We start from the raw sequence: 27,059 nt of genomic DNA, 5'->3' as shown, positions 1-27,059 counted from the left end.
GGAGCAGTTGATTGGTTTATATTGCTCTTTTACAGCTGTTTGTTGGAATTACCAGCGACCGGGCTTAGTACAGCCGGGCCCCGGTGTCGTTTCAGTTGTGACACATTGCTTAGGTCGCCAACTTTAGCTCATGCGTGCTACACAAGGAGGCAGGGTTGACCTCAGTGCTGCGGTGAAGGTTTCTACCGCCCGGCATTTTCATCGCCTTTTATTGACACGTGCTTAGCGATCGTGTTCACAGTCCTGGTGTGTGCAAACAAATCACCGCCGGCTAGAGACCTCCAGCATCTCCTGCGAGACAACAACAAGCATTTGGCCCAGGCTTGGTGACGTGGACCTTATGACTCGCGACCGCAGCGCACAGAGGTCACCCAATGCACGGGACCTCTACTTTTGCCTCAGATACACCAGGGGTTTGAAGCGCGGTCCCAGCAGTCCGATGGTGAACCTTCCTTTAGCAGTAACCGGACGCTCATCTTTTATTAACAAGGTCTGGATTTTCCAAAGGTTTGGATGTCTTGCGTTGAGCTTGAGGCTCGTTTGCAGTGTGAAAAAGATTTTAAAGAAAGAATCTTCATTCATTATCAATTACACAGTGTGTGCACAGTGTAACTCGGGACGTTGCTAAAGGTAGTATAAGAAAGCTAACATGTAATCAGTGAGAAGGCTTAAGGAACTTAATAAGTTCCCTTCGTACTTTAGAATTGACCTTTGCTGTAGCTTTCAGCTACAACAGTTTCTACTTTCGTTACAGGTTTTACATGTGCATTCACGTGAAGTTAACATATTTTTTTTCTTTCACACTTGTCAAAAATGTTCATAATACGAGGATTGTTTGCGTAGTGCAACATTTTAATTTATAACACCTTTTCTTAGATAATCCATGTCCACCTCTAAAACTCGAGGAGAAATGGTATGGCAACATGAGTGACCATCACCAGTTTACAGGTATGGTTTCAGAAATCCTGCCATTTCTTTACTGCTATCCGATGCTCCCGATTTGGAGTCAACGACTAGATGGCTACATATAGAGTCATCTGTCATGGCAAATAAGGTGTTAAAAAAATATTTCATACTCTCGATACCTCTGAACAATAATGAAACACTCAGTTCTTCCATAAAACAGCACAGATTTGACTCAAAGGGAAAACTGACTGGTTAATTGACATTCAGAGTAATAAAGCTACTTACTCAATGCTGTTTACTCAGAGCGTTTTCCAATAGGATGTCTTCCGTTGTGTCTTAAAAGTGGCATTTTGCTCTTGCGCAAGGCCCTAATGGCACTGGGGATAACAACGTTTACCTTTTCTCCTTTCGCCTCTTCAGGATTTGACATGACAGAAAGGTTTCTCCTCCGAAAGGGAGTGGCCACAGACAACAAGCTTCTCTTCAGACTGGGCAGCAAACCGCTCATCAAATCCACAGAGTAAGTGAGGAGGTGCAGCTCTGATTGTTCAGCGCCGCATCCTGGCTCTGGAGAGCGGGACACACGGCGGGTCTAAATCCCAGCCGTGTGCAGTTAGCGGTGAGGCAGAGCAGAGGATCTTGTGTGGCATGCGTAGCGATTTTGTGCTTGAAGCAAATGCTGTGCGTTACTCAAGCTGGTTGTCGAGGTTACCAGTGTAATATATAGATGTCCAACACTAGGGTTTACAGAGCATTATGATAAACATGGCTTCTAGTTTACCCACAATGCAATATGAAAGGAGCTATAGAATGGATTTATTTAGTATTTTAAATTGATGTGTACATGGGTGGGTATGCAGCTTTGGTCAGGGCAAACAAATTCTCTAGATGCAGTTATACATTCTCTAGATGCTCATTTACAACCCTACTGTTACGAGACAGAACAGGTCTGACACTCGTGGATAAAAGGAATGAGTTTATTAACAAGGGGATGAAGCCAGCAAAAATAATGTAACCAAGCCAGAGGGAGAATCCAGAAACCAGAGCGGGTAAGCCAAGCCCAAAAACCTAAAAACAAGAGACAAAAAAAACAAGGCAAACAAATCCTAAGAGCAAGAGAAAACACAAAAACCCAAAAGCACAGCAGGGTTTGAACGCAACAGAGATGACCAGAATAAACTGCTCAGAACAAACTTGGAAACACATCAGCACTACTTTGCGAAGATACGTACTAGGCAGGTACATAAAGGCACAGATAATAGGAAACGGGTGAGATCAATAGTCCAGTGAGGATGAACCAGTAATGACCGGTGATTGGTTGAATGTCATTCCTTGCTGTGAACAGGATTCTGGGGAATATAGTGAGGTTGATTGTTAATCGGTGCTGTGGGAAACTGGTTGCGTGGCACCTATGGCTTGGTTCTAAAATGAAACAAGCTGTTTTTCCTTTCTTTGGTGAGCTCATGAATAATTCGATGAGCTCTGCTCTGATTGGCTGGTTTAAAGCACAGCACTGTGATTGCTCATATAAAATCAACATGTCAAAAAAAAAAATGCTACCACTGTGAGAGGTAAGCCATGGAACGCTGAGGCATCCATATATGTTTGCGCTTACATGAAGAAGGAAACAGATGAATGTCATTTGTCATTTGGTGTTTCCAGGACCAGTCTGCCACACTTAACTGTAATATTTGCAATTCAGCTGTTAGCATAGTTATAACTTTGTTTTTAGCATTGTGACATTGTAATTATTTAGCAGCCCAGTCAACAATTGATTTTACAATGCTAGCATTTAGCGATGTTAGATTTTCAAGGATAGTTGTGTTCTCTGGGATGCATCAATTCGCCCACCCCCGGTTCCCCCCAAAAATTCCGCTCAATGTTGTCCAAAGTTTGAGAAACTATATGGAAAGAAATGTGCAGTACAAACCAACAACTGTGAACTAGGGTTGTCTGAGATCTTGTTAAGTATGAACATCAACTGTGCTCGTTGGCAGTTTGGTTCTGTGGAAAGGGTATGAAATGTGCTGACATCCCCTTCGCCACCTGAAACAGTTTAGGATTTTGGAATTGGCCCATTTTGGTCTCTTTTGTTGGATTTGCATTTGAAGGCAGAGACAACAGTCTTTGAGGTTCACCGTGTGTCAGTTCCATGTACTGAACCATCTTTATTCAGCTGTAAATACGGTAAATACAGTTTTCCATTATGTGGCGCCTTTAAAAGCTATGATATCTATTTGTTAGTAAATGGTTTTATCTATAAATGTGAGCATGTTTATAAGCATTTACATTTCATGTCAGATGTTAAAAATACATCCAAATGCAAACCACATCTCAGTGATGCTCAGGTTCTTTATTTGATTAATCATTGTGGATAATCAGATCACTCCAGTGCTCCAAAGTTTGAGAAACTGTATGGAAAGAAATGTGCAGTACAAACCAACAACTGTGAACTAGGGTTGTCTGAGATCTTGTTAAGTATGAACATCAACTGCGCTCGTTGGCAGTTTGGTTCTGTGGAAAGGGTATGAAATGTGCTGACATCCCCTTCGCCACCTGAAACAGTTTAGGATTTTGGAATTGGCCCATTTTGGTCTCTTTTGTTGGATTTGCATTTGAAGGCAGAGACAACAGTCTTTGAGGTTCACTGTGTGTCAGTTCCATGTACTGAACCATCTTTATTCAGCTGTAAATACGGTAAATACAGTTTTCCATTATGTGGTGCCTTTAAAAGCTATGATATCTATTTGTTAGTAAATGGTTTTATCTATAAATGTGAGCATGTTTATAAGCATTTATATTTCATGTCAGATGTTAAAAATACATCCAAATGCAAACCACATCTCAGTGATGCTCAGGTTCTTTATTTGATTAATCATTGTGGATAATCAGATCACTCCAGTGCTCCTGCCCACTAAGCACTGGGCTGCATCTTAGGGAAATGAGCATTGTCCAATCACAGCCCACTAATCACCGGGCTGCGTCTTGGTAAAATAAGCATTGTCCAATCACGGCCCACTAATCACCGGGCTGCATCTTGCTGAAATAAGCATTGCCCAATCACAGCCCACTAAGCACCGGACGCTGCAACTCCACAGTCAGCCGGGCCTTAGCCCTTGGTGCGGTAGGGGACTCGGGTCCAGCCTTCTCGAGAGCTGAAGGTCTCCCAAGACTGGCATCAGATTTCCGCACTGCCAACCGATATTTTCTCAGGGTGTACGTTGCTTCCCGTTCAGCCGAGAGCCGGAAGGATACGGTGGGCCGCAGGCACCCGCTCCGCTGACAGGATAACACGGGATGACCCACTTATCACCCGCTCGCAGGGATAATTCCATTCACATCGGCTAATGGGGGTAAACTGTGAGGTGAGCCGTGAGACATTGGACAATTCAGACGGTATTAATTTGCAGATGGGATGCCAACTTGGCTGAGGAGTGAGTGAAATCAGGCAATTGAAATGCCCTGCCCAAAGGTGACGTAATGACATCCACAGGCGCCTTGTCATTACCGTCATTCAGCTGCCGTTTTTAGTGCGGTTGATAGTTTTGCCAGAACACCATACTACAGCGTTCCATGTTACACAGCATTATTAACCACACATATGGAGCCTTTTGGGGTTTTTGTTGTTGTTGTTTATGTTTATGTTGTTGTTTATGACTTATGTAAATGATTTTTTAAAAATGTAGATGTAAAAATCAATGTTGAGATCCTCAACCCTATTGCAGACCTCATGAAATATTTGGGTTGGGTTGATTATTTTAACGTTGACCTGTTATTTACCTTGTTTACCAAAACACCTGCTGACTTAGACCATTTGTAATGGTACAGGGTTATAATTGTGCATTCTCACTTCACACCAGTGAGCAAGCACATTCCGTCATCCGGCCAAGGGAGGGTGGGGTATTTTTAGATTGTTAGTTTTTTTCTTACACAACTGTAAACTCCATTTGTTCCCAGAGAGACAGTAGAATGGGGACACACACACACACAAGCGCTCCTGACCTTCTGACAGTCTGCAGCTCTGGTCCTGTAGCCTGCTCCCCGTCCTCTCAGCCGTGGCTGTGCTTTGACAGGTGACGGTACTTGTCAGCTGGTGGTACGGCTGGGTCTCGAGCCGTGGCGGTGGAATATGCCCCAAAACCCCCACCCCCCATCCCACGAACCCCAAACATCTCTCACTTTACCCGTAGGAAATGCTGCCGGGCTCGCCTTTCGGCCAGTCCGGGATCATATTTGGCTGCACTTGGCTTCTAGCTCATAGCGTTCCGTGGAAAGGAGGGCTCCGTGCCACCCCCCACCCCCCCGGATCAGGTTCCGATGCCCCTGGACATGCGCGGATCCCTCCTCTGGGTATCAGGTGTGGTGCTTGCATTGTGGCAGAGCTTCGCTGGGAGGCCTTTTTCAGTGTTGTTGGCTGCATGGTAGGTTTCTTCAGACACCGGTAGTTTTCAAGCTTTTCTCTCCGGCACGGCATCTTGTATGGCATTTCGGTGGTAAAAACATTTTTCGGCTGATGGCTTGACCACGCTGCACGCGCCGGCCAGGGTCCGCAGAGGCAGCTGTGCTCACAACTTCGAGGAAGTAGCCCGTGCTCAAAACATAGTGGCTTTCTGGTGCCTAGACAGTCGCAGTGGACCCATTCAAAAGGGATGTGTCCAAAAAACTGACAGCCCAGCAGATTTTAAAATATCAAGGCTTTGCATCGCTTTTGAAACAAATCCTACGTGATCGCCCTTTTCTCCGCAGTCAGTTGTAGGACAGAATCCCAATGAAGGTAGCTTAGAAAAAAAGAGAAAAGAAAAAATATATATAGAGAGAGAGAGAGAGAGAGAACGCTGTTGGTCTAACAAATTACTTGGCCTATGTGATATCTATGCTTGATTGCCTTAAGTCCCAGGGCCATATAGTTTTTTTGTTTTGTTTTGTTTTGTTTTTTGGGGGGGCGAGCGGAGGGGGTGGGGGGGGGTTACCTGTTCTTCTCCTCCACAAAAGCATTTGATGCTGTTCTGCCTTAAAGTCAGTGAATGTATCATTTTAATAATGTACACTTTCCCTGTGGTCACTGTGGAAGGAAGGGACATGCTGTGCAGAACGGCACAGCTCTGGCAGAATAGAGGATGATGTATTAGAGCAGAAACTCATTTCCAGCCGGTCTGTTGTAAGCCCTATCTCTCTCTCTCTCTCTCTCTCTCTCTCTCTCTCTCTCTCTCTCTCTCTCTCTCTCTCTCTCTCTCTCTCTCTCTCCCTCTCTCTCTCTCTCTCTCTCTCTCTCTCTCTCTCTCTCTCTCTCTCTCTCTCTCTCTCTCTCTCTCTCTCTCTCTCTCTCTCTCTCTCTCTCTCTCTCTCCTTTTTTCTCTCTCACTTTGCATCTCTTGCTCACTCTCTCTCTCCCTCTCTCCCCCTCCTCTCACCTTTTATAGACTTCAAAGATTAGATTTTCCCATTATTACTTTTGCTGATTGCGGTTTATTGTGTTTTGGTTCTTCAGTTATAGCTGTAAAAGCTTTTTTTTTCCTCCCCCAACTTGATCTAACATTCCAGGTAATTATTCAGACGCTTTATGAAAGAGCTAAAGGCGCATCTCCGAGCTGGACGATGAGAAACGGAGGTTATTCAGTCCTTAGAACATGCATTGTGTGCTTATTCATTTATATGTGTAATTTGATTCCCTCTGTATTTAATTACTCGGCGTGAGTGTTACAAATGTTACAGCGAATGAATCAGGACGTCACGTGAACATGCCTTTTTAAATGCTGAAAAATGTTATATTCATTATGCAATGCATTCATAGATTTATTGGGTTGGGACCACTGTAGCGTGAGGCTTGTATCGAGCGCGATGTTGCATCAGTGCAAACCAGACTAGCCAAATCCATTCAAGGCCTGGATCAATAATAATTTGTTTTGTTATCTGTAATATACTGGAGGTGCGCATAACAAGCTTTGTTAGGATGGATGGATCATATTTGCCGCAAAGCAAAAGTACTGAGCACTCAAACCCTTCTGGTATTATACAGCGTTCTGTACAGTACAGAATACAGAACAGATAATGGGGCAGAGTTAACCTAATCCACCTTCTGTTCATCTTCATCTGCACACTGAAAGCCAAAATCACACCCAGGAGTTAAAACGTACACATTTTCCGTCCTGTTTGATCACATAACACCAGGATAAAAGGTGATATTTCTACCCTTTTTTGGGGGTAAATAATGATTCACGGTGAAGTATTAAGTAGATGAGTTGTTTTTTTTTTAAACCAGTATGAAATGTTGTGCTACCTGTGCTGTGTTGGCCAAGTGTATGTTTGCCTGTTGTAGGTTGGTGTTTCCAAGAGGGCTCTCCCGTGAGTACTCCCTGGTAGCTAAGTTCCGACTACGGAAAACCACAAGGAAGGATCGCTGGTTTCTCTGGCAGGTCCTCGATCAAGCTGGAGACTCCCAAGTAATGGAAAACTATAATTCCACTTGCACATACATGCGTTCTCGCTGCTAATTTGTGCCAGCGCAGTATAACCACGATTGTGGCTGATTGTGTGTTATGCCGCTGAGCTCATATGGCAACAGTGCACTCATGGTGGTTAGCGACAAGTCTCTTCTTTCCCTAGGTGTCCGTGGTAGTGGACGGTGCTAAAAAGGCGGTGGAGTTTTCGGCTGTGGGCGTCCTGAAAAATGGCCTGCACTTCGCCTTTAAAAGCCAGGAAGTGCACTCCCTGTTCGACCGGCAGTGGCACACGTTCGGCCTGGCTGTGCGCAGCAACACCGTGGCCTTGTACGTGGACTGCAGGTTGATCGAGAGGCGTCTGATCGAGGAGAGGGACATCGTGGACATGAGAGGATGCACCCTCATCGCCACCAGGGCGGAGGATGGCCGGCCTGTGGACGTGAGTTCCCAACCGACCCTGGGAAATACGCTACAGTGCTCTGTGGGGGGAAGGACGCTAATGCTAATGCACACATCTGTGTTCAAGTGTCTCTTGAACAGTTAGGAGATCTCATAAAGACATTTTGTGAAGGGACTTTGCGTAATTAAAAGTGTACCTGGGCAATTGCGGACGCGGATAAATAAACGCTCCCCAAACTGTCACACAAGTGCGACGTAACACAGTTAGACTCCTCCAAATACAAACCAAAGGAAGAATTACTCTGCGTCGACAACACCTCTGCATGCATCTGCAGCAGAGCGGAATAAAATTATTTCAGCGGCCGACAGTTCCGCTCAGCGGCGTGTCTAACGCTTCTGTGCCATATGTTTCCATGCTGATTCGGATTGAATTGTCTTCCCAGATTGAACTTCAGGAGATCCTGGTCTTCTGTGACCCCAGCGCGGCAGAAGAGGACCAGTGCTGTAGTACGACGGGAGCCAACGTAAGACTCAGCTTTGTCCGTGCAATTACGGTAACGGCTTCCGTTAAAATAACCCCACTTCTGCGATCTGGTAATTATACCGTGGTATTATTATTGTCTTGCGGAAGTCAGATCAGTCATTTATGAAGTGATGTGTCCTTTGACCCAAATGTTCAACTGGTGTTGCCATTAACTTGTTTTGAAATATGAGAAATATTTTGCAATATGAAAAAGCATAATAGCTTGTATGATGCTCCTTTAGCCTTAGTTTTTGCACCACTCCTATTTCCTCTAAAACATCTGAAGCTCTTAGGAATGCCCTTCCAGTTCACGTAGTCTTGGTCAGTTGCATCTGATCAATCAAGAACCGAATGCTTTATAAAAAGCAAGAAAGATTTGTTCCATAATATCATCACAGGCTTGTGTAAAAGTGGTTTGTTTTTACACCTCAATGTGTTAGAAGCAAGATTCCATGAAGGGTATATAAGGGAAATTAGGTAAAAGTACAGAATAACTTGATGAAATGCATATTTTGATGTCATAAACTCAACTATAGACTTCAAACCGAACAGTGCTCGCTTGTACAAAACCTGCCAGCTCTATAGAACGGCCCAGCGACTCACCATTGCCTCCTTGTTCTGCGTGTCTGAACAGTGCGAGCACAGGGGAAGCCACAGTCCCACTGCTGACCCTCTGGTCACGGGCTACCTCCACAAGATGCTCTCCCAGCCAGCCCCACGGCCCACCGAGGACTGCCAGTGCCCGGCAGTAAAGGTAACACCAGCAGCAGCGAGATGCGCCTTTAGCAAGCGGTCCAGTCACCTCGCTGGGCCGAAGACAAACTAGTGCAGCATGCAAAATGAATGTGAAACCAATTAGAACACGTTTCATCCCGGCCCGTACCCCCTGGATGACGGCCAGAGTTAAGGAGCAGAGGCTTATTAGCAGGGCTTTGGCAGAAATCTGGGGGGGGGGGGGGGGGTTGTTTGAAGGAATGCACTTCATCGCTTGGGATCTTTCATTAGCCTCAGCTGAAGTACAAAGAGGCAAAGTTCAAGCTGCAACGCTTCCCCGAATGCAGATCACAACTTCCCGGGGGTAACGAGCGTAGCCGCTTCCTAGACGAGGGCTTTCTGTTCTGCCCTGTTCAAACCGCGCCGTTCAGCTTTGCTCTTTGTTTCTGTAAAGGGGGAACCAGGCCTTCCAGGTGTGGCAGGGCTACCCGGACTGAGAGGGGATAAAGGAGAAAAGGTATTGCATTGCTAAATCATTGTATTTGCTTTCTAGCTTTGTTATCGTGATATTATTGAGTACAGAAGTACAGACGTTAAAAAAAGAGATTCCAACAGTCTTCCCAACAATCTCCTTATGTTCTGGAGAAACAAACCCCCCCCCCCCCATTTTTAGATAATAGGTGCCCCATCTTTAAGGTACGAAAGCGTAAAGCTGTAGAACACCACCCACATGTCGCTGCACGCAAGGTCTCACCCCCCCCCCCCATAGAGAACGGGAGGAAGCCTGGGTTATATGTATTAGTATTAGTGTTTTTGATACATAAATGTTCCGGACGCGTTAATTTAAAGCGAAGAGTTAACATAACACACTTTGAAATTATTTTTTAAAAAATCTAGTTGGATTTACTTTCTGTAATTTTATACAGCACTGAGCCACAAAAGCAAACACAGAACTCCCGTTGCTACATCGGTTTTTGTAGTAGAGGTAATAGAGTCGCGTCCGCGATGCCACATGGACCCTTGCCTGTGGATTCCTAGGATAGAGAATGGCGTCCTTCCAGCCTGGGTGTCATAGGGAGAGAGCAGAGGCCAGCGCAAGCAGAATGGTAGACATCCATTAGAAGGAACAGGTGGCACTCCGCCCATTAAGGCCAGATGGCCTTTGAGGTCAATGGACTAATTACCGTGTTGTGCTTTGGGATGGGGATATTTTTGTGGAGAGCCACTTGTTTTTGTTTGCCACGAGCCCTCAGGAATTCCGGGGGGGGGGGGGGGGGGGCATGGAGACAGCACGCTGGCCGCTAAATCACAATGCCTGCAGGGCCGAGGCCATGCCAGAGGAATTGAGATGTTTGCCTGGTTTTCCACGTAATTAGTATGGACTCCTCCAGAAAGTGGCATTAAATTTGTTTTCAAATCCAGCCGGAACATAGGCTTCAACAAAGTTAATTTGGCCAGTCTTTCTCGGAGTTATGCGCGGCACCGATGTTAAACACCAATTTATCTGCAATGAAACTTTAGGGGTGAAACCTGTCAGGCTGTATCTGTGAGAAGAGTACCAAATTGTGCCGTGTGTTAAATGCCAATATGCTAGCGTCACGAAAAATGTCAATATTAATTGGGTTTCTCTCCTAATAACCACTTTTTTTGCCTCTGGTTCTCATTTCCTGCGCTGTGCGATTGGCTGGCGCACTGAGGAGCGTAGAACGGGAGGTGACTCCTACTAAGACTCATTCATTAGTCAGAGTGCTCCGTAACCGGGACCTGAAAAGAATAACTGTCAGAGGAACAGCCGCGGGAACCTTGCGTTCATTTGCTGCAGGCCTTAAATGGCGTGCTGCAATCCTACACAACTTGAGCGAACATAATTAAATCTTGACAAGAACGTGACACTTTCTTATTAGGGAATATTTCATCACCGGCGCTCCAAATGACACCGCGCTGCCGTACAGTGAGGGCAATTTTCCCCTTTTCATGGCATTGCTTACTACTAATGGATCAGAAGTGAAACCAGTTAAACTACCTTCTCGATAGACAGTACCCAAGACTACAGCTGGGTCAGGCATTCTTACTGTAAGCCTGTTAATACAGCATAGCCAGTGCTTCATGTTCCCCATGGCAACTGTTTCCAGCGGGCTTATCACGAGTGTCGGCTCAGGATACAGCTGGATCAGATTCAATTCCTCCAGAGTGTCAAATCTCCTTTTGCCAGGGGTTTAAAGGCCAACAGGACACAACAGGGCACGTAATATATCCTTACACTGTTCTTGAAATCAAAATATATCTCTTACAATTTTTTCAGGCCCAACACTGAAATGAAGTGTCTCTATAAATCAACAATAAGGGTGGAAAAGCTTAAGAAGGGCAAATATGAACTTCATCGTATGTTTTGCTGGCCAAAAATAAGTATATGGATGAATAAAATAAACTGAGAAGCAGCAGTTAGGTAAAATATTTGCAGGGCCTATATAAGCCTATTACATGGTATGAGAGCATGCTCAAATAATACAGCTCAGAAATCTGTGCCGTGTTGCAGGTTAACTTTAGTTTATGTTTGGTGGTTTATCTCACACTCTCAGAAAAAAAAAGGAGTTTGACCCACATTGGCTTTGGTGTGGGAATTCGTAGATAGCTTTCTCGTCATTCCCTGTCACGGCAACACATTACGTTCGAATGGAACATGCACTGCTGGGAATTTGTACCCCCCCATCCTGTGTTTATAATACTGCTTCCTAGAAAAGACAAAAAAAAATACATTTGAATATCACCAGCAGCCAACCAATCGGGATCAAACTGCATTTTCAATGCTCTTCACTAAAGATGCAATTTTCTCCTCGTCAATCGCTCTCGCACATTCATTCATTCTTCAGGTGTCTGAGTGCTGAGCTCTAAAAGCGCCGGAGGGGCACTAAATGTGTGCGGCTTAGCATTGTGTAAAAACCCTCACTTCGACCGGTTCACAGCCACGCAAGCACGGTGCCCCTTCCTCCCAACCGCCCTGCTCTGTAGCTTTCGGCTGGTAGGGCTGTCCGACATTGGAAGCAGTGGCGCGTGATTGCTCCAAATTGCTCCAAAAAAAAAACCTCCCAAAAAACAGATGAGCCAATGGGACAAAGGCATGACAGTAATTAAGTGGCTGTCTTACGCCCGAGGCCACATTCGGGCACAAGGCAGAGTCAGATTATCTTTCGACCCAGATTAGGTCAAAGGCACCCCACACTCAGAGCTGTGGACTGTTCACTATGGGTCTGCTCGTGACAGATTGTTTGTTTGCTTGTTTGAGCAATTTTCTGAAGGGAAAGACGTTGCTTTTAGGTGGTGCACCAGACACCTGTCAGTCGGGGACTGAACCCAAGGCATTTTCAGCCAATTCCAGACATGCGCATCAAGGGAGTGTATGAGTGGTTCCGAAAACTTCAGCATTTGCAGACAAAGCTGCGTCACTGCATGGTGAATACATTTGAGACGGGTTCTGCTTCCTTGGTCTCCGTCAGCCTAATTTGATGTACCTCATAGAACTATTAGGGCAAAGAAAAGGTTTCCTGACGTGTATAGATTTATTGTGGACTTGCAGCAATTGTTTCAGCATCCTTGGAGTTCAGTTACGCTAAAATCCATAACTCAGTACCAACATGTGCTTTTGTAATCTGTTTAAGAAGCTTTTAGCTGCTCAAAGAAAAAGAAATTTCGAGGTTAATTTTCCAGTGTTTTCCAATTTTTGAAGGACGTAATATCGTACCATGCATTTCTGAATATTTGGTGGACAGTCAAATTGCCCTGGTGATTCATATTTATTTAGTATTTTTGAATGAAGTCAGACAGATGGGGTTTAATCTGACGTATACGAGCTCCATCAACTGATGAACCAGCCCCAGGTCGGGCAGGTCATAGGGCTGACGTGTTTTTGGCAGGGCTTTTTTGATATACTAAATCGTGTGCCATGCCTTTGTTAGATCCCTCACCTTTTCCGATACCACTTTACTTCACTTGCCCCCCAGGCCCGGCCGCAGAGTCGTTCGTCCGACCGAGAACTGGAAAACATTATAGCATCGCCGATGCTGGGGAGAATTGTAAGAATTCCCTGACGTGGTTAGCGCAGAACAACTTCCCCCATGCCGAGCTATACTCAAACAAGGTTAACGCTGGTCTGGGGTTTGTGCTCTCCCAATTATCGGATAACATCATCTGCTACTGCAGCTGCTGGCTTCAGTGTTAGGAAGTGCCCCAGGGCAGCTGTAAGGCAGTGCTACGTCAGTTTGGCACGCCGGCCCCTTAAAGCTCGCCACCTGAAATTATGTCAGGTATCGGCCACTGAAATGCCTGTCTTCTCCTGCAGGGGGATGCCGGACAGGATGGGCTACCTGGTTTTCCCGGCGAGAAGGTACGTCCCAGTTCCAGGTCTTCTTAGCAACAGAATGCCTTGTCCTAGGGGTATCGTACTGTTGGCCACACAAGAAGATCCGCTTAGTGTCCTTGAGGACCAGTTTTAATCTAGAGCATGTCTCCAAAGCCAGATTTATGTTTACCCCTGTGCTGAAGGTTATAGGCATGCCGGTGTTATGAATGCCGTATCCAATGACCATTCTTGCGTGGTAGAATCAAGGCGAATTTAGAAAATTACCGCCGAAAGTGAATGTCACAGCTGTAGCCCAGTTCAGACGCTAAACTGGATGTCAGCTAATGTCTCATATAAAACAGCATCAGGTGATGTGTACCTGTACCCTAATGTCCAAAATATCTACATACACTGATCAGCAGCAGCATTAAAACCACTGACAGGTGAAGTGAATAACACTGATTATCTTTCACCTGTCAACGCAGCAAGTGACCAGACATTTCTTCAACATAATGTATTAAGCATAAGTGACTTTGACGAAGACTAAATTGCGATAGCTGGCCGCGTGGATCTACAAAATGTCGGGTCTTACAGGGCGTTCCCAGTGTGCAATGGATAGTACCTACCAAAAGTAGTCCAACGAAGGACAACCAGTGAACCGGTGACAGGGTCATGAGTACCCAAGGCTCACTGACGCACGTGGCGAACGAAGGCCAGCCCATCTGGTTCAGCTGCACAGAAGAGCCACAGCAGTAGAAACGGCTGAAAAACGTAATGCAGGTTATGACAGAAAGGTGTCAAGACGCACAGCTTGCTACGGATGAGGCTGCACAGACCGGTCAGAGTGCCCTGGCTGACTCCTGTCCACAGCCAAAAGTGCTTACAATGGGCACACAAGCATCAGAACCGGACCGGGTGAACAACAGAAGTAGGTGGCCTGGTCTAATGGACTAGATGTTCTTCTACATTAAGTGGATGGCCGGGTGCATATATGTGGCTTACCTGGGGAAGAGATGGAACCAGAATGCACTACAGAAAGAAGGCAAGCCGCTGAAGGTGGTGTGTTGCTCTGGGCAATGTTCTGGGAATCCTTGGGAAAATAAATAAATAAATTATATATATATATATATATATATATATATATATATATATATATACACACACACACACACACACACACACACACACACACACACACACACACACACACACACACACACCATCCATCCATACATATAAACATTTTTATTCTCTGACAACCTTGTCTACCTCCTGCACTGTAATTTTTACTACCTCTACATGTTTGCTGTACACTGAATTTAATTACTGGAAACTGACCAGATAGAACTTTATTACTGTACACTGCATATATATATATATATATATATATATATATATATATATATATATATATATATATATATAATGTGGAATATAATTAAAATATACGCTTTATATATGTTACATGCATATGTGTACATGTTATGTAAATATATGGATGTTAATACAGCTGCATGTGTTCACATGCAAACTGTGAAGATGCTGTGCCTACGCATGGGGTCCTCCCCCTGCGGATCACAGCCCTACCCTCCAAAACACACACCTGTCTAGCCCGCCACCTGTTGCTCTAACCAGGCTCAGCCTCACTCAAACATCCGCCCCGGCTGTTTACTCAAAGTGCCGTTACCTCAAGGCGAGGAGGGAATGGGGTTGTCTGAGAAATCCCATCATTTCTCCCGCGCTCCTCAAGGCTAATCGTCTTTCCTCAGGGCGGCACGGGTCCTCCTGGCTCACCCGGCTCAGACGGACAGTCGGGGAACAAGGTGGGTCTCGTTTGATATATGGCTCCCTGTAGACCTCGTGTGCTTGGTAAGTGTCGCGGCATGTCCTGGCATGTCACCGTGCCCCCCCGCCACTCCGAATAATATTTTGAGGTCTATAAAACGGTTCCCATTGCACCCCGAAATAGCTTGGGTTAGATACGAAACATGTCCGCGGCTTGACAAACTTATCAAGCTGTACCTCGCCACGTGGGCCAACAGCAGTCTTCTAAATTCCGTCGCGGTTCCCAAAAGCTTTTTCTTTATCCCTTTTTTCTTTCTTTCTTATTGTTCTTTTTTTTGAGGGCCAACTGTGAGCCATCAGAAGTGGCCTCCCCCGCCCGGTGCCGGCGATGCAGAAATTTTATGAGATAGCTCCTTTCTGTGACACATGCATTAATCTGTCGGAAACTTCTGGAGCACCGCTTAAATCATATCGCGCTGGCAGGAACTTTTATGTCACTTTGTTCTTTGGGTCGTGGAAAAAAAAATGCAGCGGAGCATTGAAGTGGCCCGAGGATCTGTGGAGCTCTAAACCTGGAAGAGGGTGTGCTGGGGGGCAACTCTGCTCTTAATCCGAGATTTACCGTGTCAGTGTGTGGAGAACATTACTGCCGGGAGAGGTTTGGAGTGCTATGCTTTCAGATTGAACCTCATGTGAATTGTTTGCATGAAAGGCACGGTATGGCAGGATAAACCCTAATGTTGGATATCGGGGGCACTGTGCTCAGGCGTTCAGGGATCCTGTCAGCCAGCAGTCTACGTTTGCATGCAGGCTTATTTTTATATGAGTCTCACCACAGTGTGTTTGCAGCCAGATTGAATTACACCTGTTCAACAAAAATAAATCAATTAAAAGGGGTAATTAAGTCATAAGAATGGACAGCTGGAGGCAAATCCCAGTGTTTCCTTACTCACTGCGGCACACGCGCTCATCTGGGTCGGTTCTGATGCCTCCTCTATTCTCGTCACTGCAGGGTGAGCCCGGGCTGTCCAGAGAGCGCGGCGCCGACGGCCCAAAGGTGCGTAAGGGGGGCCCCGCGTGGCCCTTTCCCTAACTGACCCCGCCCGGGGAATCGCGCTTGTCACAATTGGGCGCCGCCTCGCAGTAAAGCCCGCCTCCTCTCCGCAGGGCTCCAAGCTCACCCGCCACGGTGCCCGGCGTAGACGCGGCGAGGCGCAGCCGCCAAGCCCAGGTCTGTCATGGACTTCCGCGAGATGTTTGAACGTTTTGTGGCCTGCGGACGTTTGGTGGCACTCAGCGGAAAAAAAAAAGCTTTTCATCACCCCCATGAATATTCCATTCTCCCGTAGCGAGCGACTGCGTCGGGAATTCTGCTGCGGGCACTTTCGCGAGGCAGACAGGCTTTACTTTCTTCTGTGATGTATGGATCTCATTTTGAAGACGAACTTAACGGGACTGTATGCTTTTGCGTCGGCGACATAAAGCATCCGCCGCCGGCTGCTCACCTCGGTCGCCCCTGCTCTGTTGGCGATGCGGCCTATGCGGATGACGTGCATGCATATTCATTCCCTCGCCAGCGAATCCCAAAGCAGATGGGCAGTTTAGAGTGCCTTAATTAAGAACACCCTGCTCGTGATCATCTCCCAGTAATCAGGCCAGGGATCGCACAACCGGGAAAGGAGGAACGAGGCGTTCACGGGGAGGCAGCGAGCGGGTACAGGGCGGGGGGGCACTTCGTAACAGGGAGTGGGGCAATAATTACGGTAGCATGCTAAACAACGCAAGTTCAGTATTGTTATTGCTAATCAGGGTCAATTAACTGTGTTGAGCAAACACTCTGTCAGAGAGCACCACACAGACAGCAGGGCTTGCGCGCAATCGAGAAGCAGATGTCGTGGGATTTGAACAGGTCCGGCGAGCGGATTACCAGCAAAGCACGCGTCACAATGCACTGCCTTTTCTCCCGTGGGCAGGGGCGGGGCCGCGAGCCAGACAAAGCACCAGTCGACCCCCCCACAAACACACACAAGGCGGCGTTCCATTTCACATGATGTCCGCGACGCCTTCAGGCCTCCGAAGCCGATCTTCCAGCTTCCACGTCTCACTGTCTAGCGAGCTCGCAGGCCAGAAATTTGTTTTCCCAACAACGGCTTTTGCTCGTTTGGCCAGTGAGTCGTATTAGCACCGCTTTCCCCTGGTCCCGGTCTGAACGGCTCATTTATGTTTTCCCAATACACCCATCTCGACTCTCCATCTAACTGCCACGAGGTTTAAATGCTTAGAGCGGGGAAGCCTGCAAGACCCGGATTTATTTAGAAGCCCTCCTGGGTTCTTAGGCAGTAAAAAAAAAACAAAACCAAAAAAACCCAAAAACAAACAAAAACAACCCTAATCACGTCATAACCGCTGGCGAGGCTGAATTTCATAATTAATGCCAAATTAACTGAGACACACTGATATTTGTTTTAGCATTAGATGAGGAGGTTTGAGCATTCTCCGGGGGATACGTTTAATGAAGGCGGATGAAACACGACTTTTTTTTTCTATCCATGTTTGAAAGTTTTGGGGTTTTTTCAAAGGCCTGGAGGCCAGCCAGTCAGTATTCGCTATGTTGTAGTGCGAGTGTTGCTAAGCATGCTTTGGGATTTTAGGACTTGCAGTAATGACTCAGGTGTGGCATGCAACATTTTCATAAACAATTTCCTAAACATATTTCCTCTGGTGTTTTCCTCGAGAGATCAGTGGCAGATACCGTCATCTTGTTAGTTGCGTAGTTTGTCATCATGCCACTTTTTAGCATGTAAGAGGTATTTGGGCCAAAATGTGTGTGTTTTTTTAAAACCTGCCACCTGGTTGTGGAGTGCTGCAAAAATATCGTTTTAAGAATTCAATGGAATTAGAAGCTTCGGATGTCTTTTAAGGCTCTGCCTTCTCACAGTGACCTTGGCAAGAGGAAAGAGTTTCCAGGCCTAATTTCACTGGTGCTGACAGGCACTTTTATGGCTCTCTGGACCAAGCCAAGGAGTACAGCAAGAAGGTCCAGCTATCTGAGGCACAGGCAACAAAAAAAAATAAATAAATAAATAAAAAAAATAAAATAAAAAAATAAAACACCTACCATGGGTGCTTCTGGTCTTGAGCCAGTTTCAAAATGCAGTCCTTCAACAGACTTCTTGTCAATACAGTCTACCCTGTGCTGGAGTAGCTGGCAGCGACATTCGGTTTTTACGAGCCTGTAACTCACAGCGGCGTTAGTGTTTAGAATTATGAATTATAGAGAGCGTTTTATGTGGGGATTACATAGTTGTCACCTGCCGTCCTCCATTAATGGTGATTCCCCCCTTCTCACACTTGTCTGCCATTTAATTTATTCCACTGGGTGACAAATATTACTTTGCCTATAATCAGACTGGCAGGCTTAAGCAATTCACAGACTATAGCACGCTTAATGTATACCGCTGATCACACTAAATGCGCTCAGAGGTTTTTGTTTTTTTTTAAATGCGCACCTGTAGAGATTTAGGTTTGGCTTTGCACAGACACCGATTATGTAACATACATGTTTGCGCTGGAAACGAAGGATTCTTCGACGTTGCCAACGGGACAGAAGAGCCCTGCGCGATTGTACTGAACAACCGTTACACGAAGACGATCAACGGACCAGCTGTAGCTAGCAAAAAAATTCAAAATAAAAGTTTGTTCCCTCTTTGTTAAACATGGGAATACTTGAGGCAGCTTGTTTGTAATGAGATCATTTTCATTAAGACGAATTTAACTGATTGCAGTTTCCTTCTAGTCCTTTATATATATATATAATTTGATCTTTATGAAATTAAAGCGTGACCTACAACACAAAAAGACACATAAAGCTTCATTCCTGTAGGCGTCCGTAAAATGTATTATTTATTTATCTGATTGTTTGTTTGTTTATTTAACATCAACAATGTGACTTTTGAGCTGACCTTGCAAACCGCGATAGTAAACAGGCAACACTTTATTGTTCTTTGCCTTTATAGACATGGCCTTCCTGCTGAGACTGCCTTGTTTCAGAAAATCCTCTGAGCCTGCTACGCATTTGGTTGCTAAACTGGATGTTGAGTGGCTCAGTATTGCGTCTCCACTGGAAAGTGGGTTAATGTGGGATTTCTATAATGCAGTTCCTCACATATTATTATATTCTTCTAACAGTGGATACTGTCAAGCTGTCGTGCAACACGTTTGACAAATTTGACGTGACTTTCAGTTGCCTACTGTTTTAAGTGCAAGAAGTGCATTGTGCACTTAACTGCAAATCAAACTTTTGATACTGTTGTGTGAGGAAATAACTTGCCATTATTCCTTTAAATGTCTCTTGTGACATTGATTTAACACAAAAAAAACAAGCTTTGATTGATTTAAATTATGGCGCACCTTAGGGAATAACACATTGTCTCTCTTATTCGAGTGTATGTAATGTATTTTCATTCCGTGTCTTTCTCAGGGTGAAAAAGGACCCGCAGGGGAGACTGGTCCCATGGGAACACCTGGATTGGTTGTAAGATATCATACTTTTCATATCTCAACTAAATGTGCATTGGGAATCAGGTTCAGGAAGGATGTAATATAAAATGGACCCAAATTCTATTTCAGTGTTTCCATCAAGCTTGAAACCTGGTGTCTTTTAAAGTTGATACTCGATACCTAAAGCCTACCGAGGAATCCTCTGTGTGCGCATCCTTGCGGGGCTCATGTTTCCTGTTTTCAGCGGCATGCTGTCCTTTGGAACAGGGATAGGCAATTTGAGGCCCGAAGACCGTTGTCTATCTTTATCTCTACCTGACACACGTCTTAGAGAGCGGAGGGAGAGAGAAAAAGGTGAATCTCTGCCGCGTTTTAGCTTTTTGTGAGAGGAGTTGCCCTACTCCAGCTAAAGACCACGTGAGTTTGGTGTCTGTGTTGCGAGCTATAAAAGGGAGTAAAGACACAATGGCAGAGGAAGCACGTAGCACCTCGAATTCCAGGTATCCTGGTGTCGCCGTGGCGATTGCGGCGGGATCAGCCGGCACCGCTTGATGCTCCTCACTTGCCAAACGGGTGCTCGAACGCGGTTCCGCGCGCAGTTGGCCTACGGCTCCCAAATGCACAGGGACATGTCCAACATCGGTGGCCAGAATCTGACTTTTCACGGAAGGCACTAAACGCGAAAATTCCAAAGTTGCTCGTCTCCGAGCTTTAATATTCACTGTCGTTATGTGCCGGTCATGACCTTGACTCTTAAACGGGAAGCTAATTTTTTAGCTAGTAAATACCTCGCATCACAAGGCCTTGAGTGAAAGGTTTTCTGGGTAATCGTAAAGGTTAGGTGGGACCTCCACAGCCCAGCAATGGTATCCCTCACGCCCAGACACATACCGCTATATTCAATTACAAAGGAAAGTTTTCCACCAGCCAGGCTCCCTCACCGAAGGCATCTGCTATAAAGCCTCGAGACGCTTTTATCTAACACTCACCCGAGCTCACAGTTAGGGAGAGTGTTTGGTGGGGAGGGGGCGGCGATGTCGCGTATCATGTCTGGTGCTTTTTGTCAAGGCGGGCATCGTCTTGAGCCGAACATCTGTACAGAAGGCTGATCAAGTGGAAAGTTGCAAGAAGCATTTCCTGGTGTAACCTCATTGGCATCTGCGGGACAGCACCCGAGACATCTCCGTTACTCGGACGGATCTTCTTCCAGGGACTGCTCGAGACCTGCCGTCCGACCTATCAACAGGGCTGCTGGGCGCAGAAGACAGCGCTCTTTCTGATCGCACCATATTTCTATCTTTTTTCTTTTCTTTTTGTCATCGAAGCCTCTAAAGCTTGAGGGGCAGAGAGACTCGTCTGATTTTAAAATTGCCCATATGTGTTGTGTGCTGGTTCGAAGCAGGCAGTGAACAAGGGAAGATGCCTCTGTGTGTGAGTGCATGCGTGTGTGTGCGTGTGCGAGACCACCCAGCTCTTCAGTGAGATGTGAAACTGTGTTGGACCTCTGAAAGTTCACCGCAGCACTGTGACAACTGTGATGCACCCGCACGAGAGAGGGAGAGAGAAAAAGACACAGTGAGAGAGAGAGAGAGAGAGAGAGAGAGAGAGAGAGAGGCGAAAAGAGCCCTCCCGTCGAATCGGCCTCTTCTACTCTTTCCCTAATGCCCAGCGTAGGGAGCAGGGGCTAACGATCTCGCGCCCCCGAGTCTCGGCGGGGTCAGGCCGAGGGATTTCCCTTTGGCTCCCCGGAACGGAGTCACGCCGGCACTCCCGGGACAGCGGTGCGACAAAGGGACCGGCCACACGCTCCCTGAAGGGGTCGTTAGGCTCCGCCAAGCGGGGAACGTCTCGGGCGATCCTTTAAAAGCAGCCTCCGTCCAGCCTCAACCAGACGCTCCTCTCCTCCCCCGTATTTTCCCAGCCCAGCAATCCTAATTAAGATCCAGTGGTGGATCACCATTCCGCACGTTGTTTATTCCTTTTATCCACGGCAGGCCCGGTCCGACCATCCGGAGAGCCGATCAACCGCCGGTCGATTCTGATTGCCCCGAGCCCGTCGGAGCTCCGTTTGCATTCGGCCAGCATCCGTAGCGTTCCCGTTTCGTTTCACACCTGACCGGAAACCTGGAAAATGGATGTTTGGGGTTTTTTTTCCCCGAAACGTCGTTCAATCTCCTATGGAGTAATGCGAGCGTTATGGGAAAGCAAAAAAATCCTCTGGGAGCAATTCGTTCCCACTGATAAACGAACTTCTCAAAACAGGCACTGAGCCGGCGCCGGCAGCTGTACACGTAGACGAGGGAGTTTGCGAAACGGGTTCGGAGAACAAGGCAGCAATCTTTTTGGACAGAAAAGCATAATGAAATGTCCCGGCGAGTTCGAGAACATAACCGTAAGTCAAGCTCGACTCCTCCTGTGTATGAAGTGCCTAGTAAATATCGACGGCCTGGGAAGCAGAGTCGTATGTTAAGAGCCAGCTAAAAGTGTTAACGGAATAACCAGTCAACCGCAAGCAAATTTCGCGCTTATGTTTTTTTATTGATCCGGCAGTCCCTGTGTAATTCAAGCCACTAGACTGTATTGAGGAAGTGAAAATAATTTCTGTGTATTGGTGCAGGATCTGCATAGAAAATAACCACCACATGTCATAATTAGCCTGTTTTGCTTGTTTCCTTAACTGACATTGGTAAATTAGTAATTAATGTTATTTAAAGCTATTAAAGCTATTAAAGTTATTTCCAAACTCATGGAAACACCTTGTGTTTTTCCTCCTTATGTAACGTACAGCATTTTAATCCCCTAGTTCTCATCATAGCCACATTCCCCACAGATAGCCCTGAAGACCATTAAGACAAGTGTTTACAGTGCTTTGTTAACATTACGAGCAGTCGATAAATACTGATAAATACTGGCACCATGCTACCAACATGGAAGCAGCATTAGGACAAGGACAGGATTCCCTCCTGAATCTAGGTTCACCTCCGCTTACGCTCTCGGGGCCCAAACGCAGCCCGTAGGTCATCTCCGTGACTGGCTCCTCTCTCCCACGCATGGCCCTCGCGCCGGCTCCGGGGGGAACTCCGGTCGAGCCGGCCGTCCCGGACGCGTTCTTGGAGTCGTAACGGCAAATTAGTCCCGTGTGTTTGGGCACGAACGCGGAGGCGGTATCCGGTCGCCGGTCTGCAGCCTGTATGATTCAGCGGTAATAGCCTTCCCGGTCAGACTCTTAACTAAGACAAATGACTGTTCAGAGTCCATTCCGACTCTCTCCTTCTGACTTATTCTAAAGATCTCTCTCCCGCCCTCTGTCTGGCGGGCTTGGTGTGTCACACCTAACAAGGGTTGCAGTAAGTTTAGTCTGTCGATGCAAGTCAGGCCTCATCCATCAGCCTTCGCCGCTGTGGTCCTTTTACACACACACACACACACACACACACACACACACACACACACACACACACACCCCCGCCCCGCTAGCTCTTTCTCATCCGTCCCATGATTTTTCACGCTGCGTCACCGAGAGTGTCTCGAGTTTGCCCGTGGCCCTACTGTCTCCGATCGCATCCTACAAACGCGCTTGCGGCCTGCCGAATAAGGCAATGGAGACTCCTAATCCTGCCTGTGACCAAAGAGGATCAGGAGGAGAGTGTGTCTGTGTGTGTGTGTGTGTGTGTGTGTGTGTGCGTTTGCGCATTTGGGTGGGTGTGCATGCGGAGTTTGAGGGCTGGTCGGGCAGAGATAGGAACGCGGCACGCTATCTGCTAAAAGCGCGTCTGTCAAGAATACCGTTGCAGGATTTAAAACACGGTCAGAGTAGCGTACCATGGCTCCTGTTAGCTTGAGTCGACCTTGAGTCAGTTTTAACCTTCCTCTGCCAAATTTGAAGTAATCTGTGACTAGGTCATACCCACGTGATGAATTGATCCTCTAATTTGGATGCTACATTGTAGCACAAATCGACAGCTTAAAGTTATATTTTTCTCCCCGTCAGTGGTACGGCGTGTACAACAAACACCGTCCTGTTGAACTTTTACCACGAACTCTTTGCATAGCGTGATTCTGTAGCCATGTTGCACCGTGTAGCGAAAATGTGTCACGTCTGGTGGGTTGTGGGGAACGGGTGGGGTCCGTGTTCGGAAATGCTGTGCTGTTGGGAAACGACAGCTCCTGTGATGACAAACGGAAAAATACGTCCTTTTTCTCGGATAAGAGTCTAACCTCTGGATTAGAGTCCCTTAAAAATGCTAAACATGCTGTAAATGTGGTTCCATATACTCTCTCGAGTCTGGAGGCAGCTCAGGAGAGTGCGCGGAAGAGAGGATAATTGCTGATGCTTTGACTGAAGTCAAAGCGAACTATACACTTTAATTATACACATATATGTGTGAATTATACAGAACCTGCTGTTTCTGGGCCATTCTGCTAACTCCGCCTGTCCCGTTTCCCACTCAGGGCTTGAAAGGGGACCCCGGACTCGAGGGTTCGCCCGGACCCAAAGGTGATAAGGTACGTGCCTCTTCGGGTGTGACCGACAGCCCACACCCACGCGCCGGCATAGGCACGCGCTCCAAAGACGTACCCTCAAGATCCAACGTCTACGTTTGCATTTTTTCTAACCAAAAACCACATTCGTCCTTAGTATCAGTGAGGGGTTTAAACACTGGCAGTGTTACCCTTGATATTACCAGTATCCCTCTCATTATTCTTTGAACCCGTAGTGAGATCCACTTTGCCTCCAACCCCACTGCACCCATTCACGTTACATATTGCGTTCTCTTTGGAACCGGGTGCGTGCTGCTCGGTTCATCTTTAGTTACTAATTGTGGCTGGGGCTTATTAATGGACAGAATTATTAAATTCTTCAGTTAAATTCTTCAGTTGTTTCCAAAAAGTGAAGTACACTAGCAATACTATGCTCCCCCACCCCAACAAACATACAATCAGAGGCTTCTTCACACACACACACACACACACACACACGGGTTAAGTTTCTTTTACCACCTTTATTATTAATTCCCCTCTTACATGACAACTAATTAGTTTTTTTTTTCATAGCTCGCTCCTGCTGGACTTCTTATTCTTTGTTTTTTGTGTGGTTGTTGTCATTCTTGTTTTTCTTGACGAGGCGCCGGGATCGAGCCTAATTGCGTATGAACTGTCTCGCGGCCCAGTTCTAATGAGCCCTCCCTTGTTGCTCTCAAAGGCTTGCTAGTTATTTCATCTCACCTTCTAGTCACAGGGGTAGGAGGCCGGGGGGGGGGGCAATTGTTTGAATTAAATCTGACAAGCGGTTCACCCATCATGCTCTTGGCCCGTGGATTAATGAGTCTCTGAATTCTCTTTAAAGAGGACGGTTTTAGGAGAGGTGTGTATGGAAGCTGAGCTGTGGTGCTGCTGTTCGAGTCCATTTAGTTTTCGTACAGAGACAATCGATAGCACAAGACACAAGACCTCGGGCAGTACCCGTCAGCTTTTCCATCGCGTTCGTCACCCATTACAAACCTCTGGGCTGAGAGACGGCCGCGGGTTGTAAGTAATCGGACGCCATCTCTGCAGTGCGGCGCTCCCGGCTTTGAAATGGAATGGTGAACGGAGCGCCAAATTCGGCTCCGATCCCAGCGCGTTCCTCGCCACCGTCGTCAGTTTCTACAAAGCGGCAAGCACGAGTCGCCTTGTCCGTTGATATTACGTCTGTTGATATTACGGCGCTTCCGCGGCCCAGGTCTGGCTTCCTTCAAGGCCCCCCTCACGCATCGCGGCAGCATAAAAGCACACGACTCACACCCCCACCAACCCCCCACCCCCCAACGTCTCTACGTCCATGCTCCTCATCCCCCTGGATCGGGCGCATCCGTCTTCCAGCCGGCACGTTGGAGAAAGGTTATATTTCACCCCTTCAACCTTTTACATATTTTACCTTTTACACACCGAGTTGCTGGGAATATCCCTCGTCGTTTTTCTCATAACCGGAAGAAAGCGCGGCCTACGCAGCCGCCCGAGGAGCGGGAAAGATCCGGAACGTGGCATAAGACGCGCCGGTTAAGCCGCCGTCGACCTTCCGCAGCGAGGAATCTCCCGGGCGTCATCTTTCCCGACGCCTCTTTTCTGACTGGAATGCAGCTGCCGCTCTGATCTGTGACTCTCAGCTTTTCTCTGTTGCAGGGCGATACGGGTCTCCCGGGGCAACCAGGGCTTACTGTAAGTATCCCTTTCACTCTTCAGTTAAAACGTTTCACGACTCCTTGTTAAATCGCCCCTCGTAATGACCGACACTCCTTTTTCCACACATTCCATATAAGAGCGCAGGGGGCATGACTGGTACCGGCTGAACGATCCGAAATGCAGTGTGCGGCGTGCTACAACTGAAAGAGGTTAAAATAGCACGTCTGCCTGTGATAGAGGCAAAGGGGGGGGCCAGAGGTGGAAAGAGGCGACCTGCCATCGCGCAGAGGGCCGCTCGCACACCTGGGAGAGAGAGGATCGTAAAAATCCCCAGAAACCATCTGCTCGGGCCTCGTTCGCGTAGGCCACGATTGTGATTTTCTTGCCCCCCCGAGGGGCCACGCCGCCACTCAGAGGACATGCCAGCAGGCGCTCTGCCCGCTGCGTCCTTGTGCCTCGTCTCCCGAAATAAAGAAGAACATAAGCGCCCCAGGAAGCCGGGGACGCCCACAGAGAGCTGGAGCACTGGTCTCCGGAGGGACGTCCTCTGCAGGGGGGGGTCCACAGGCACAGGAGATTAAAAGCATACTGCTGGTGGCTAGCTAATTAGCCGGCGTTTCATGTGTTAGCAAGGACTGCCATTTCTCATCAAACAGCAGAGCACGTGTGCTCCACCACCTCCGTTTGCCACTGGAAGTTACTAAATCTACTGTAATCACATCACAGTGGGATGTGCACTCGCTCGCGCTAATTTTGCATTTACGAGGGCGCACAGAGACGCCCGAGATTCAGACAGCATTTCTGAATGCCATCGACGTGCTCTCACAAACACGCTTTCTCACACGCTCTCCTCAAAATAGTGTGTACCAGGACCTTTTTCTTTAGGACGCTGAATTTATCAATATGCTATTTTCAGACACTATATGCCGTTATGCCAGAGAGTTTTTTTTTTTTCTGTCGATTTTGGCACTTCTGGTCATTCTTGCGTGCGGTGGCACCGTCTGTGAGCACGGTTATGAGGTTATGACAGGTGTGACAATGTGATATGTTGTCTGATCTATAAAGTTTAGATTTCTAATTTATAAGAATTTCCCTTTCTAGGCTTCTGTTCGCAAAGATATTTTTACAGCTGTTTCCGTGAAGCGTTAATATTTATGAAAGGCAACACACCCATGATGAGAGGCCATTCTGTTTCTGTGTGTGTGTGCATGCCTGCATGCGTGCATGCGTCCAAAAGCAAGCAATATGCACCCTTTAGTCAAGTTCACTTCAGTATTACGTGCGTAGAGGTTTG

The 27,059-nt window shown here is 46.9% G+C and overlaps 1 protein-coding gene across 6 annotated transcripts in view; it reads left to right on the top strand.

The window, feature by feature from the left end:
• LOC113581419 (collagen alpha-1(XIX) chain) overlaps positions 1-27,059 on the top strand; it is an 85,787-nt gene that overhangs the window by 1,649 nt on the left and 57,079 nt on the right. For 3 of the 6 annotated variants that reach the window (XM_081714580.1, XM_081714578.1, XM_081714579.1), the window contains exons 3-15: positions 877-948; positions 1,327-1,426; positions 7,223-7,346; positions 7,510-7,785; positions 8,189-8,269; positions 8,903-9,022; positions 9,437-9,499; positions 13,319-13,363; positions 15,088-15,141; positions 16,116-16,160; positions 19,584-19,637; positions 24,056-24,109; positions 25,766-25,801. In XM_081714580.1, the coding sequence (XP_081570706.1) occupies positions 877-948; positions 1,327-1,426; positions 7,223-7,346; positions 7,510-7,785; positions 8,189-8,269; positions 8,903-9,022; positions 9,437-9,499; positions 13,319-13,363; positions 15,088-15,141; positions 16,116-16,160; positions 19,584-19,637; positions 24,056-24,109; positions 25,766-25,801 (1,124 nt within the window). The other 3 variants (XM_081714581.1, XM_081714582.1, XM_081714583.1) reach the window with 3 other exon arrangements.

This window comes from Electrophorus electricus, chromosome 5 (assembly GCF_041902795.1).
Source record: "Electrophorus electricus isolate QZ-2024a chromosome 5, ASM4190279v1, whole genome shotgun sequence".
Lineage (NCBI taxonomy): Eukaryota > Metazoa > Chordata > Actinopteri > Gymnotiformes > Gymnotidae > Electrophorus > Electrophorus electricus.
Note: the sequence above shows the minus strand (reverse complement) of the source record. Positions and strands in the feature narration are given on the sequence as shown.